This window comes from Phascolarctos cinereus, unplaced genomic scaffold (genome assembly GCF_003287225.1).
Source record: "Phascolarctos cinereus isolate Bilbo 61053 unplaced genomic scaffold, phaCin_HiC Scaffold_2;HRSCAF=192, whole genome shotgun sequence".
NCBI classification, from domain to species: domain Eukaryota; kingdom Metazoa; phylum Chordata; class Mammalia; order Diprotodontia; family Phascolarctidae; genus Phascolarctos; species Phascolarctos cinereus.
In genome coordinates, this window is record NW_027555625.1 from 295,578,670 (window position 1) to 295,594,705 (window position 16,036).

General features: G+C 38.5%; 1 protein-coding gene across 1 annotated transcript in view; it reads right to left on the bottom strand.

The window, feature by feature from the left end:
* Positions 1 to 16,036, bottom strand: part of GARNL3 (GTPase activating Rap/RanGAP domain like 3) — a 225,399-nt gene that overhangs the window by 32,618 nt on the left and 176,745 nt on the right. Inside the window, 3 exon segments of the mRNA XM_020984961.2 lie at positions 1,390 to 1,525; positions 3,595 to 3,713; positions 4,208 to 4,315. Coding sequence (XP_020840620.2) covers positions 1,390 to 1,525; positions 3,595 to 3,713; positions 4,208 to 4,315 — 363 coding nt within the window.

The following is a 16,036-nucleotide window of genomic DNA, read 5'->3' on the forward strand; positions in this document are numbered from 1 at the left end:
GCATCTTAGAATGCTTTTCAATTTTTAAATTCTTTTAAAACTTAGTTCAGTCCCACATACTTGAAAGCTTCTATTTTATCACTGTTGAGGAGGATCATCCATAGTGTGAAACAAATTGGGGCAAAGTATGTGACCTATCTACTGTAAACTGCTCAGGAATGCAGCTGCTATAGGAGGGTGAAACTCTGTGTCAGTTCATAGGGTTTTTGCTGTTGTTGTTTTAAAAGATCCAAAGTCAATATAATATATTACCACTCATGATCTCCCCTTCCCCACTACAGACACAAACACCACCATGAGGACTGCAATCCCTCCCTGTTCCAGATGTACTCCTCTGCTCTCCACTCTCATTTCAACTTATCTGTGACATCTGTTCATCTTTTCCCTTCAAATTCTGCTGCTAGTGTTTGCTGTAACTTGATTTCATATGAATAAACATTTTGTGGATAGTAGTAGTACAGAAGAATGGTAGGATGAACTGCCAGGGGTCCTGTGACCCCTTACTGAAAGCTCTGCTATTTACTTATTGTTCCATGTCACTCAATATTTTCTAATTCTGGAAGGATTTAATGAGTGATAGGGAAATATGGTTCCCTCATATGCAGTTATACATCCCCAGTGGATCTGAGTGGGGAAAGGGAGGAGGAACATCTTTCCTGGATATTTATTACATTTTAGGATCACAGGACAATAGGGAAAGGTAGAATGGGCATAGTGAATAGACGGCTTGCTTTGGGGTCAGGAAGATCTGTGTTCAAGTCTTGCCACAAGCACTATCAGTCAGTAAACATTTATTAAGCACATACTATGTGCTGGGCACGGTGCTAAGCTCTGGAGATACAAAAAGAGGCAAAAGACAGTGCCTGCCCTCAGGAAGGTGACTATGTGACCCTTGGGCAAGTCATTGAACCTCAGTGCTCTAGACAACTCTTTAAGATCAAAAGACGGGAAAAGACCATAAGAGGCAAAACGGTCACTGACTTACATTAGTTGAGAGAATTTCTTCAGCATATACCAGTAAAATCTCCTCTCCCCTAAAAATAGGGACATTAAGCTATTAGAGCTAAAAGTGCTCATACAGAACACTTTGTCCAAATCCCTCATTTTATAGATAAAGAAACTGAGGCCTAGACCAGTGAAATGATTTGTCCAAGGTCAAACAAATAGTGTGGCAGGGCAGGGATTTGAAACCAGATCTTCTGACTTGAAATCCAAAACTCTTTCCCTTACACGTTCAGAATTCTTAGAGCTATGGCTTTTTCCATCTCTAATATGTAGTGACTTGCCCTAAAGAACTTATGGCAGAGAGGAAAGTATCATATTTTTAAAAGGCTATCCATTTTTGTAAAATAATTACAGGTTAGCATAACCAGAAAAATGGGACTTCACCTTCCCCCAGGGAAGAAGAAAACACTGGAGTCTCCCGGCCTGTGGGTGTCTGAGGAGAATTGTGGGCACTGGCATCCTTGGAGCTACTGCTGGACGCGCCGTTCACTGCTGCTGAGGCTCTGAAGTATATGTCTGACTGGAAAGAAAGAGCACAGGTTTATGGAGCTGCCTAGCATTCCAGGGAGGCCTTCCTTTATTTCCCCCTCACATCTGTGGAACCTCATCTTTCTTGGCACTCCCATTACCCTCTCTGCTCCTGCCAGGCTTCTTCCCTTACCATGGTCACTTCAATTCAACACACATTTCATAAGTACCTACTATGTGCAAAGTTACGTGTTGGGCACCAGGGAGAAAAAGAGGCTGAACGGCATGGTCCCTGCCCTCAGGGAGCTGACAACCTCCTAGCATTGTACCCCAATGGGACACTTCAGAATATGACAGATGCAAAGGAAAGAGCCAGGCACAACGGAAAATCTGAGATGGTAAAGGGCAGTTTCCCTTGGGGTGGAGGAGAAGTTCAAAGAAGACTTTATAGAGGAAGATGACCTTACAGAGAAGGATTTCAAGAGGCTTTCTGTTCCCTTCTACAGGCCTTAGTTCATGTTGTTGTTTTTTCAACCCAGAATGTCACCCAGCTTCTTCCCCACCAATCTATGCGGGACAGCTACATGGCACAGTGGATAAATTATAGGGCTTGGAGTCAAAAAGACTCAAATTCAAATTTTGCCTCAGACATTTACTAGTTGTGTGACCCTGGGCAAGTCACTTAACATTTCTTAATCTTAGTTTTCTCATCTGTAAAATGTAGGTAATAATTCTGTAATGAGGATGAAATAAAATAAGATGTACAGAGCTTTGCAAAACCTAAAGTGTTATATAAATGCTAGCTATTATTATTATTGTTACTGTTACCTAGGTATGTTTAAGCCTTGGAAGCTCAAGTCACAGCTTCTTCATGCTATTTTCTTGACTCTCTCCACAGCCCATGATAATAGTTTTCTTAGACTGTATCTCTTTAGAACTTCTGTACGATACTGTCATAACTACCTCTGCCCTCTAGGCTTGTTTGTTAATTTTTGCATGTGCTATAGCCACTCTATAGAGGGCTGAAGACTCCACAGAGGGAATCTAGAATCTTGAGACAAGGTCAGGAAGAGTCATTATGATTGGGATAACAAATATTCATATAAAGAGATGGAATATGTGGAAATTGTCACATGAAAAAAACCTAGCTTAAGAGATGGTTTGTTAATGTGGCTAATAAAATTTTATCAGGGATGCCCATTTAATTAAAATTTGGTCAATTTCAATATAAAGCAGAACTGTATCTACTGTTGTGGAAAAAGAAACTTACAATGACTGATAAAGAATATTGAAAAAGGAGAGTTGAATAATAAGGCATTTGAAAGTATTTTCCCTTTGCTTCAGGAAGGAAAGTGCTTTGGTTCTTCATTTGCATTAGATAGCCTGGTGAATGGCAATTCTTTTTTTTTCTTTTGTTGTTGTTGTTTTTTGACAAGGCAGTTGGACTTAAGTGACTTGCCCAGGGTCACACAGCTAGTAAGTATCAAGTGTCTGAGGCTAGATTCGAAGTCAGGTCCTCCTGACTCCACAGCTGGTGCTCTATCCACTGTAACCACCTAAGTTTTCCTCACTTGTTAATCATTCAAGCTGTTTAACCTCTGCTAATCTGAAAGACCAGGAGGTCTTTAATTCTTTAAAGTCAATGGAAATAGCTCTAAAAACTCCTAATTCCTTTGGCTCTAATTCTATACTCAGCCCATGAAAAATCTCAAAATACAGCTATCCCTTAAGTACAGCCTGGTCTGAATCCCATAGCTTGTTCTGATCAAACCATCTCAGTGTCAACATGTAGCTGGATTGTAGGGACTGTGTCTTTTTTTTTTTTTTGGTATCCCTTGGAACATCTAATACAGCGCTCTACTCTCTGTGGGCACAAGGGTTACTCATGGACACCTACCCAACAGACTTTATTATTTGATCTTTTTCCTCCTCTGTTATATTTTAATATATGTGTTGATTTTGAATTCTGCTTTTAATATATATTCCAACTTGACCATAGGGACATAATGATAAACATTTTATTCTAAGTGACTCCTCTCCTTTTGCCTGGTAATTCATGTATGGAGTATCACAAATACATTGCATTAAAGTCTTTTAGACAGAGGTCCCAGTTCTACTCACCCTTGAAGCCACAAGCTGAAGTTGAGGCACAACAGCTGTATGGACTAAGTTTCCATTCACCACTAAGCGGATTTCGATGGAATCAGTAGTAAAGGCCAGAATGTATGGAAAAGCACACACTGCAAGGTAACAATAGGTATGAGTTACAAATACATTGGTTTCACTATGATGAAGAGTGATATCATTTCTAGTGTGATTTCTTTTATAGATATTATCTTCACATAATGGGCACTTAATAAGTGGTTGCTGAATTGAATTGAATTAAATCACAGAATTTTGGAGCTGGAAGGACCTCTAGTCCAACCCCCTGGTCTTTCAGATTAGCAGAGGTTAAATAGCTTGAATGATTAACAAGTAAGGAAAACTTAAAATGTAGACACTCCTCCAGATGCTCAAATGCTATGGCAGCTAAGAGGAACTAAGGCCAAATGAAAGAGAAGACTAAAAGATGAAAAGGCCTTTAGGACAGGCTCCATTGGAAGAATTCCTGATTTCCTTTCTCACCCTTTTTTGAGTGTAATATAATCCCTAAACTGATAAGTGACTTTATATATGATCTTAAAACATTTAGAAATACTCCAAAGAGCTTACTATGATGCAGTTTTTTTCTTACCAACAGCATAAGGAACCTGGTTCCAGCTAAAGTGGAAATCTGATGCTGAGGGTTGGATCAAAGGAGAGCCACCATTAAAAGGACACACCTTTTTATAATTGCAGCTATCTGTAACAAGAAAAAAAATGCTTATTTTTACAAAGGCAACATTATAACCAGTGACATTAAATAAAACTGCAAACTTTACAACCTTTTATAATGGGCCCATCATGGCCCAATTCTTGAAATTCCCTAGATAAAGCTGACACAAACAATATTAAAACTATAAGGTCCCAAAGACTTAGGAAGATAGTTCAGAAGAAATGTGCCTTCGATGGAAAATATCATTACATTTCTTTTATGGGGAAGAGGTGCCCACTTGGAAAAAGGCAGGATTCCCGTTTAAATGTGAATTAGTTCATGTTATCTCCTATGCTTTTAAAATTCTGTCATGGTAAGATAGAAACCGGCATATTATTGTACATTAAAAAATAGATATTTATCATTTTTCTTAACCAAAGTTGAGTATATTTTCATTTCCTTTAGTGGAGGAGGGGCTTTTGAATATGGTACTTGGGGACATCTTTTCACCAGACAGCTGGCCACTAAAAAATGCAATTTCTTAGTCATGGCCTCTCAGAAAGACAGAATGTGCAGTATGGAGGGATTACAATTGATATCATTATTGGGAATGTCCACGCCAACAAAATCACAAACCTTTTGAATTAGTGAAGTACTTGCGGACATGAACAGTTTACTAACAGCCTCAATTTTAGATCCAATTAATAAGCATATATCTTTTTGCCTATGCCACACTCATATGGCCAAATGACTCACATTCCATCTCAACAATCCAAAGACGCTTGTTTATTCTTCAATTTGAAATGGGTAAAACAGTAGGTCTCCTATGATTCTTTAAAAATATCTTTATTTAATGAGGTTGACTAAGGGAGTGGAAAAAATATTTTCTTAAATAAAAACTGAACTGCTAACATTTGGCTTCCAAAGCAGGAAACATTGCTCCTGTAAACTATCATAGCTAGCTGGGTACAGTATGCAGTAGCTAAAATGTTCCCTACTTGCATGCAATGGCCTTGGGTCAAAAGCAACTGCATTATGTTCAGTCATTTTTAAATCACTAAACAGGAACATTCCATTTTCTATTAAGAAAACTTTTTAAATTGTCTAATATAATCTTAACACATATTCTTTACAGCTTGAAGCAGCTATGTTTCTATTTAAAAAGGTACAATGTAGTAATTCCATATTTATCTAGCATCATCTAGAAATGAATTGTTTCTTGTGACTTGATTTGCCAAACCGTAACTCCTTGAACACTCAAATCAAAAATAAGTAGAAAGCATTCTAAAATGTATCACGTACTTTCTCCTGTTAGGATAAATAGCCCTTTTCCCCCACAATAACCTTCAAAGATTCATGACTTCACTGTGGGTATTATCCCTTCCATTAACAGATTAAAACTCCTCTATACCTTAGGAGATGGTCTTCATGAGTTGCTGTGGGCAGAAAAAATTCATCCTGTTGATGAAGAAATATGTATATATCTATACTATTATAGCTCCTGTTCATGATAATGACATTGAGTCATCAAGAAAAGGTTATTTTCAGTATTTATACATATATACATATTAATACATATACTGTGTATACATATACATATACATGCAAACACAAAAAAATTTTTCCTTCTTCAAAATGTCCCTTTGACATTTTGCTTTTGGGTAATTTGTCTCTTTTCCCAAAAGGTGGAATTAAGGGTATACAGTAATGACCTCCGGTAATATCAATGATTGCATCAAAGGCCTTCTGCCAAAGGGTTCTCTCACCCTCTAGCAAGTGCTTATCTGACTCCTTTTCATGGTAATCAGAGTACTTTGGCTTAATAGCAGTATTTGAAGTATTTCCATTACTTGTACGTTACTGATAAATCCACCTCATCTTTAGCTTGACTCACACTTTGATCTTACTGATGGGGTTTTACCCCCTTTTTTTTGATGGAATCTGAAAGTAAAGATAAAGATGTTCTTGCTAACACCTTAAAACTAATATGTTCTTAGTGGTACTCTCATGGCTCTTGTTTTGAAGAAAATAGAAAGATGATGAGGAACATATCAGCTTGTTACACGTTTTTCAAGAGAAAAAGAAGTTATTAGTTCAAAGTTCCCCCCACAGCTTCTTGAAAGAGCTATAGTTCACAGAAATAATTTCCCAAAAGTCTTTCAAAGTATAAAATAAGTTCTGTTACTATTAACTATTTAATCCAGTTAGCATATTAAGTTTTAGATAGGCCAAATTTTTGATACAGAAGAATTGTAGTGTGTGTGTGTGTGTGTGTGTGTGTGTGTGTGTGTGTGTGTGCGCGCGCGCTGAACTGTGGCCCCTTTTGTAATCAATGTATTAAGTACAGATGTACTTGAACTTGGAGGGCTTTTCTAAAGAAGGCCCTGGTGTGACATGAAAGAACACTGGGCAGATCTGGGGTCTGGTTTCAGTTTTGGCAATAAATGGCATGTGACCTTGGAGCAACTGACTTTGTTTTCTCTGAGCTTGTTTCTTTAACTGTAATAAAAAAAGAGGGTAAGACTAGATAATCTTTAATGATTCCCTCTACCTTTAAACTTCTATGCCTTGGAAAATAATTTTATCTTTTTAAATTATCACAAAGGTTTCTACTTAAATTTGTGTTTTTATTATATGACATTAAACATATGAGGCAGGGTGGCATAGTGGAAAGAGAATTGGCTTTGGAGCAGGGAAGCCTTGGGTACTAGTGTGACTGGTCAGTCACTTAATTTCTCAATGCTCTAGGCAACTCTCTAAGCTTAGAAGCTACAGAAAAAGTGCTGACCTGAATCGGCAGATGAAGTTTCTTCATCTGGGACTTCCCTATTTCAATAAAATCATAGTTTTAGCCTCTCTCCTCACTGTTAACCACATTTTGATGGATTCGCAAGCTCAGTGACGTGGGTATGCTCTCCAGTGGTACAGACAGCAATCAATGACACATCTGACTCTTTCATGTCCTCCCCCAAATCCATTATTTGGCATCTGCTCACCATGCTGGGGGCATTCCTCTTAGGAGCCTTGCGTGGATACCAATGAGACATCAGGGCTGTTCACTGGTTTTCCCTTGCTTGTCTTATATTCCCAGCCCACCTCCTTTTCTGGACATTCATTTCTTTGATGGTATCTTTTATACTTACAGTACAATATACTCTTTTTGGATGACTGACAACTTTAATTTTTTGAAGAAGATGACTTGGAGCCATACATTGTCATAAGAAGCATACTGGTGTTTCAAGGAGAGGCTTGAGGTCATTAAAAGTACTACACAATTTTCCAAAGGCACACTCTCTTCCTGTTCAATTTTGGGTCCAATTCATTGTCCATTTTCAGTGTCACATATGTGTGTGTATATATTCCAGTGTTTTATATATACGTGTGTGTGTGTACACGCGTGTATACACATATATATACACACACATATATACAAAACACTGGAAACGTGTATATATAATATATATGTATATACACACACACTGATATACCATCTCTACAAACTGTCCCTCTAACTGTATCTCTTAATTTCACAAGAGATATTTTTGTCTATCCTCTCCCCTTTTGTACATCGTATGGACAGTGAGGTCAAACTTTTTTGAGTAATTACAGCAGTTTCTACAATGTTTGGGAACTTGATGCAATTAGCATAATGTCATTGGCTAATAGGGGCATCACTATTTATAGGAAATCTCTCTTCCATTTGGATTCTGGATCAGACATCCTCCATGACAGTGGCAAATACCTTTGGAGTGAATGTCTCCGTGGTTTATTCTTTTTAGCCTTATTAATAATCAAGGGTCAAAGTTCTCTCTGTTGTTTTATCTTTCAAAGAACTTTGTATGATTTTGACATATGCCTAGGAGGGAAGGAACAAGCTTTTTTTTTATGATGCCAATTTTAAATAGATTTTATTCTCCAGGACAAGAATTGCATTTCTACTTGTTTACAGTACTAATAAAGTGCTATGTTGTTTACTTCTCTCCCTCTGCACACATTCAAGTATTCAGAATGCCCAGATTTACACAGTAGCTTACATGTTACTTTTAAACTGCTGCCTCGGCTATAGTTTTGAGTCCTTCAATTTTTGGAAAGCTGATGGAATGCTCTTTCTTCCAGTGTGTTTAGTCAACTTCCAGATGGGGCTGCTCCACCTCCTGGGAACCCACCAGGCATGCCTCTTGGCATGCCCCCTGCACTCTGGTATAGCTTGGTAATGATAGGATTGCAGACCTTCTCCAATTCTTTCTACTGATGATCAAATTCTTCCTTCTCAGCAGTCTGGTTCTTATCCAGCCAGCTGATTATTTCATTACATTTGTCAAGGATCTGTTTGTCTTCATCACCAATTTTGCCTTGTGGTTTTTCATTCTCTATGGTAGCCTTCATGTTGAAAGCCTAAGATTCAAGAGAATTCTTGGAAGATTCTTCGTGTCTCTGTTTCTCATCCTCAGCCTTGTATCTCTCAGCCTCCTGGACCATACGCTTTCTGTCTTCTTTGCTCAGATGACCCTTATCACTGGTGATGGTGGTCTTGTTCTTGTCTGTGCTCTCATCCACAGCAGAAACACCGAGGATGCCATTTGCATCAATGTCAACTTTTACTTCAATCTAGGGACACCCCTGGGTGCTGGGGAGATTCCTGTGAGCTCAAACTTGCCAAGCAGGCTGTTATCCTTGGTCATTGCTCTCTCACCTTCATAAACCTGAATAAGCACACCAGGCTGGTTGTCTGAATAGATGGCGAAGGTCTGTGCCTGCTTGGTGGGGATGGCGGCATTACGTTTGATCAGAACTGTCGTAACTCCACCAGCAGCTTCAACTCCAAGGGAAAGAGGAGTGACATCCACCAGCAGCAAGTCCTGCACATTCTCACTTATCTCCAGACACAACCGCAGCCTGGACAGCTGCACCACAGGCAACGGCCTCATCAGGACTGATCCTCTTGTGGAGCTCCTTGCCATTGAAGAAGTCTTGCAGAAGCTTCTGGATCTTGGGGATGTGAGTGGAACCACCCACCAGAATGATGTCATGAACCTGTGATTTATCTAGCTTGACATCTCTGAAGGCCTCTTCTACAGAGTCCAGTGTGCCACAGAAGAGATCAGCATTGAGCTCTGAAATGGGCTCGAAATGATGGATGTAAGGTAGTTGATACCTTCATAGAGGGAGTCAATCTCAATACTGGCCTGGCTGCGAGAAGAGAGGGTACACTCTGCAAGTTCACAAGTGGTACACAGACAGCGAACAGCCCGCTCATTCTCACTGATGTCCTTCTTGTGCTTTAGCTTGAACTCGACAATGAAATGCTTGACCATTCGGTTGTCAAAGTCCTCCCTACCCAAGTGAGTGTCCCCAGCTGCGGACTTGACTTCAAAGACGCCATCTTCAATGGTAAGAATGGAGACATTGAAAATACCACCTTCAAGGTCAAAGATCAACACATTTCTCTCAGCACCAACCTTTCTGTCCAAGCCATAAGCAATAGCAGCAGTAGTTGGCTCACTGATGATTTGGAGCACATTGAGAACAGCGAGGGTTCCAACATCTCTGGTGGCCTGATGTTGGGAATCGTTGAAATAGGCTGGTACTGTGACCACAGTATTTGTGACAGTCTTTCCAAGGTAAGCTTCAGCAATTTCTTTCACCACGGTTAAGACACAGAAGATAGTTCTTTTAGATAGAAACTTTTGGTCTCCCCTTTGTACTCCACCTGCACCTTAGGCCTGCCTGTGTCATTCACCAATGTGAAAGGCATTGTCTGACTGTACAACTGCATCATCAAATCTGTGACCGATCAGACATTTAGTATCAATATCTGTGTTGGTGGGGTTCGTTGCAACTTGATTCTTTGCAGCATCACCAATTAAACATTCTGTGTTGGTGAAGATGACATAGCTTGGGGTGGTCCTGTTTCCTTGGTCATTAGCAATGATCTCCACTTTCTCATGTTGGAAGACCCCCACACAGGAGTAAGTGGTGCCAAGATCAATGCCAATTGTGAGTCACTTCGACATAGTTGCTGGGATGTTGGGGGTCGTAGCTGACCACTATGGAGGAAGAAGAGCTGCTGCTGTGCTGAGTAGACCTTGGAACAAGCATTTTTTAAAGGATTACTTCGTGTCAGGCACTATGCTAAGCTCTGGATACTCACAGCAACACTGGAAGGTAGGTGCTATTTTTAATAAGTTTATGAGGAAACTGAGGCAGACAGAGGTTAAGTGACTTGCCCAGCGTCACACAGTTACTAAGTGTCTGAGATCAAATTTGAACTCAGATCTTCCTGACTCTGGGCCCAGTGTTCTATCCATTGTGTCACCTAGTTGCCTTACTGGAAAAGAGCTGTCCAGGAAGTACTTTGCTTTATTGATTCAAATATAATTTTTTAAAATAACCAACAAACAATAAGATCAACAGGATCTTTTATTCTCTTCACTTTTTAGTCAATTGTATAACTAAAGATGTGATGTGCTGTGTTGAAAAATATAATTTGTAGAAGTTTTCCTGTTCCTCTCTCATACTTACATTAAGGATGTCCTCAATACCTGTGTAAAAATTTTATAGAGATGGAAGAGTAGGCATGTGAATAGGTAGTTATTGATGTTCTCTTGACTGACTTTTTTCAGTGATAGTAAAATCTATGATTTTCCCTAAGCAGTTGGTATTTTTTCTTCTTTTTTAAAAAATAATTTATTTTTAGTTTTCATCCTTCACTTCCATAAGATTTTGAATTTTAAATTTTCTCCCTCTTTCTCCTCCCTCCTCCCCAAGACAGTGTGCAATCTGATATAGGCTCTACTTATATATTCATATTAAGCATATTTTCACATTAGTGATGATGTATAGAGGAATTAGAACTAATGGGAGGAACCATGAGAAAGAAGAAATAAAACAAAACAATAGAAAAGGAGAGCAAATAATATGCTTCCATTTACACTCAGACTCCATAGTTTTTTCTCTGTATGTGGGTAGCATTTTCCATCACGAGTCTTTTGGAAGTGTCTTAGATCCTTGCATCACTGAGAAAAGCTAAGTCTATCAAAATCAGTCATCACACAATGTGGCTGTTACTGTGTACAATGTTCTCCTGGTTCTGCTCATTTCACTCAGAATCAGTTCATATAAGTCTTTCCAGGTTTTTCTGAAGTCCTCCTGCTCATCATTTCTTACAGCACAATAGTACTCCATTTCATTCATATACCGTAACTTGCTCAGCCGTTCCCCAATTGATGGGCATCCTCTCAATTTCCAATTCTTTGCCACCACAAAAAGAGCTCCTATAAATATTTTTGTACATGTGGGTCCTTTTCCCATTTTTATGATTTCTTTGGGATACAGACTTAGAAGTGGTATTTCTGGGTCAAAAGGTATTCACAATTTTATAGCCCTTTGGGCATAGTTCCAAATTGTTCTCCAGAATGGCTGGATCAGTTTGCAACTCCACCAATAATGCATTAGTGCTGGTATTTTTTCTTCTTTCACACATCTTGAGAACTGATCCCAGTGTTCTCAAAATTGTGTCATATCCAGCACAGACCACTTCTGAGTATTATGCGGTCTAGACCAACAGCTCTTCCTATTTTCTTTACTGCATTTTCTACCTGCTCCTATGGTACACTGTGAACTATGAGGACAAAGCTCAGATGAGGTGCCTCCACTGACACCTGCAGACAAAAGAGTTTGTTATGGAAATCCAACAGATCTTTTTCAGTTTTCATCAGCTGTTCTTCCTATGCCAACCTTAAACGCTCACAGAATGATCCGGCTTAAATTTGCCTTTTGCTAAGTGTTCTGTTAATTGCTTCTTCCTCCCCTGATTTCCCAGTTTCATGAGAAGATACATCTCATAATATTCCACCGTTTTCCCTTGCATAGTATTAGAAGCAAGTTTATATTCTAAGTAAGTATTGCTTTTGGCTGCTACACCTTGGCTAGGAGATCAAGTATTTTCTAGGCTCTATAGGTCCCCTCATTATGGCTGTTGATTTCTAGTGGTTAAACTTGCTTAGGGGTTGTGATGATCTCTACTGACATCTGTTTTCTTATCCATTCCATTTCTTTGCAACAACATTCAAATTCAAATTAGAGCTGTTCAATTACATGCTTTACTTTTCATTTTTATGTTTCTAACTTGGTTATCAATCTTGATATTTTTCTCTAAAAAAATAAATAATTGTCTTAGTGTTGCTTCAGAAATGGTTCCTTATATGAGTAACTGGTCATTCCCTGTTTATTAGAATATAATCAGGGCAGCTAGGTGGTGCAGTGGATAGAGCACTGGTCCTGGAGTCAGGAAGACCTGAGTTCAAATGTGGCCTCAGACTAGACACTTAACACGTACTAGCTGTGTGACCCTGGGCAAGTCACTTAACCCCAACTGCCTTAAAAAAGAAAAAAAAAAGAATATAATCAATTTCTTTTTTTGTGTGTGTTATGCTACTTGGTCCTCACCATGCTTATTTAGCTCCTGCCTCTCTTGTTGAAGAAAGTATGAATTATTGCATAATAAACAATGAGAAATGTGAAGAAATCAGAGAAAACTGGAAGACTTGTATGAACTGCTAAAGACTAAAATAAACAGAACTGTGAGAATAATATACACAATGATTACCACAATGTAAATTAAAGAACACTAAAAAAAAGCTGAACTTTGAGTAATTAAAAAACCAATGATGGCCCCAGAAAGTTAAACATCTCACTCTCCTTTTGTTGCAAGGTGAGAGACTATCAGGGCACAATGTTGCTGAGATGCTGTCACTGTATTGATTGTAACAAAGAAAAAGACCAAAGCAAAAACAAAGGAAGGTTCAGTTCTGGTATGGGGTGCAGATGGGGTGGGCTAAATTATCCCTAATTATGATATAAATTATCCCTAAATTATAATGATATAAAATAAAAGGTATTGATAAAACTTATTTAAATTAAAAAATTAATCTATTAATAATTTATGGGTATGAGGCCATTTCAAACCATACCCTCTGTCCCTCCTCTTACCAGAATTCGGACTTTGCCCCTGGGACTCTAAGCTCTGATAAGTGAGTTTTTAATCTTATCTCACCTGGAACTAGGATGCTATGCCATTTCCTGACCATTACCAAATCATGCCTCTATACCCCCTCCCCACCTTCCAACTTTAGCTTCCTCTTTATGTGTAATCTTCCTATATTAGGGCAGCCAGGCAGCACAACGGATAGAGTGCCAGCCCAGAAGTCAGCCTCAAACACTTACTAGGTGTGTGACCCTGGGCAAATTACTTAACCCTGCTTGCCTCAGTTTCCTCATTTGTAAAAAGCTGGAGAAGGAAATGGCAAACCACTGCAGTATCTTTGCCAAGAAAACCCACAAAGAGCTGGACATGATAACTGACAAAACAACAACTTACTATATTAGATTGTAAACTTCTAAAGGGCAGTGACTGTCTGGCTTATTTTTTTTTTTATCTCTAGCACTTAGTATAGTGCCTTGCACAAAGTAAGCTTTTAATAAAAGCTCTTCCTTCTCTTCTTTTCCTTTTCCTTCCTTTCTTCTTTCCTTTTACAAGTCTTTGGGCTCTCTTGTTTCTTATTCACATCTATGATTTATGTGATGTTGAATCTTTTAAAAATCAGGAATATAAGCCCTACTTATCATACTGTTTCTATGGCCAAATATATAGTTACCTCCTGACCATTAGCAAATTTTGCCCTTGGTTCTTTACTGTGACGATTCATTTTAGATCACAGTTTCCAGAAACACATTTTGGAAAAGTAGATACCACTTACATTTCATCATTTTCAGGAAGGGCTGACTCTTATAAATACATCTTTGCTATCACCATAAGATGACATGTCTATAAATACAAAATTAGGCCATAATTTTCTCCTTTGTTGACAGCTGACTGAAAAAAATCCAGGCACAAGCAACATTCAAAAGTGCATTTTTAACATTGCAAAAGGACTAGAAGTCCAGTATAGTACCTGCATTTTGGCTCAGCTTTCTCATTAAATACTCTGTGCTAATATCTAATATTCTCTGTATATATAACACCCTAATCTCTAGGTAAGATCAACTAAGCCTATTTCTCAGGAACAACTCAACAATTGTCAATTTACAGAATGGCTTTGTGATCTTCAGGTAAGCTAATGGTTCTGAATTGCTCTAGAAATACTCAGAAAAAAGTTCTATGCATACATATATTTTTTAATTTCTTTTTTTAAATTTTATTATTTTTATTTTGATTTGCCAACAATTACTTCCATGTGCTTATGAATTTAAAATTTTTCTCCCCCTTTCTCCCCACCACCCTCCCCAAGACGGCACACAATCTGATACAGGCTATACATTTACATTCCTATTAAACATATTTTCACATTAGTGAAGTTGTAAGTAAAAATTACTCACTAGTGTTTTGCTTTTGACCACCGCCTCCCTTAGTCCCTCCCTCCCTTCTATCCCCCTTCCTTTTCCTTTCCCCTTTTCCCTCCTATTGCCTATAGGGCAAGTTAGATTTCTATACCTAACTGATTATGTTATTCCCTTCTTGAGCCAAATCTGATGAGAGTAAGGTTCAAACAATGCCCACCCCCCTCCCTTCTTTCCCTTTGCTGTAATAGGATTTTGTGTCTTTTCCTGTAATGTCATTTACTCTTGTCTACCTCCTCCTTTCTCAGTATATTTTCTAAAATTAGACTAATCCACTTACTTGGATCCCTTTAACCCACTTGATTAGGTTTTTTTTAAATCATTACATCAAAGTCAACTAATATCCACCCTCTTTATATATACTCCTTTAACATGGTGTAATAACAACACAGTTCTCAAGGGTTGCAAGTGTCATATTCCCTTGCAGGGGTTTAAACAGCACCCCCCCCCCATTAAAAACATATTGTATCTTTCTGTCCCATTTACCTTTTTATGTCTTTCTTGAATCTTGTACTTGAAGATCAAATTTTTTGTTGAGCTCTGGTCTTTTTATCAGGAAGGTTTGGAAGTCCCCTATTTCATTGAATATCCATCTCCTCCCCTGAAAAATCATGCTCATTTTTGCTGGGTAGTTGATCCTTGGCTGCAGTCCAAGCTCCTTTGCCTTAAGGAATATCATGTTCCACGCCCTGTGGTCTTTTAATGTAGAAGCTGCAAGGTCCTGTGTAATCCTGACTGTGGTTCCATGATATTTAAATTGTTTCTTTCTGGCCACTTGCAGCACTTTCTTTTTCATCTGGTAATTTTGGAATTTTGCTATTATATTCCTTGGCGTTGTCAATTTGGGATCTCTTTGAGGTGGTGACTGGTGGATTCTTTCTATGATTATATTACCTCCTGGTTCTAGGACTTCAGGGCAGTTTTCCTTTATGATTTCCTGAAAGATACTGTCCAGGCTCTTTTTTTCATCATGATTTTCAGGTAGTCCAATAATTTTTAAATTGTCTCTCCTGGATTGATTTTCCAGGTCGGTTGTTTTACCAATGAGGTATTTTAAATTTTCATCTATTTTTTCACTTTTTTGTTTCTGTTTGACTGATTCTTGCTCTCTCATGGAGTCATTAGCTTCCATTTGTCCAATTCTAGTTTTTAACAGACTGTTTTCCTCTGTTAGTTTTTGTCCTTCCTTCTCCAGTTGGCCAATTGTATTTTTAAGGGATTTGTTTTCTTCAGTGTATTTTTCCAATTGGCCAATTGTATTTTTTAAGGACTCTTCTACCTCTCTCATTAGACTTTTAAAATCCTTCTTGAGCTCTTCTAAGAAGGCTTTTTGGGCTTCAGACCAGTTCATATTCCCTTTTGTTGTTGCAG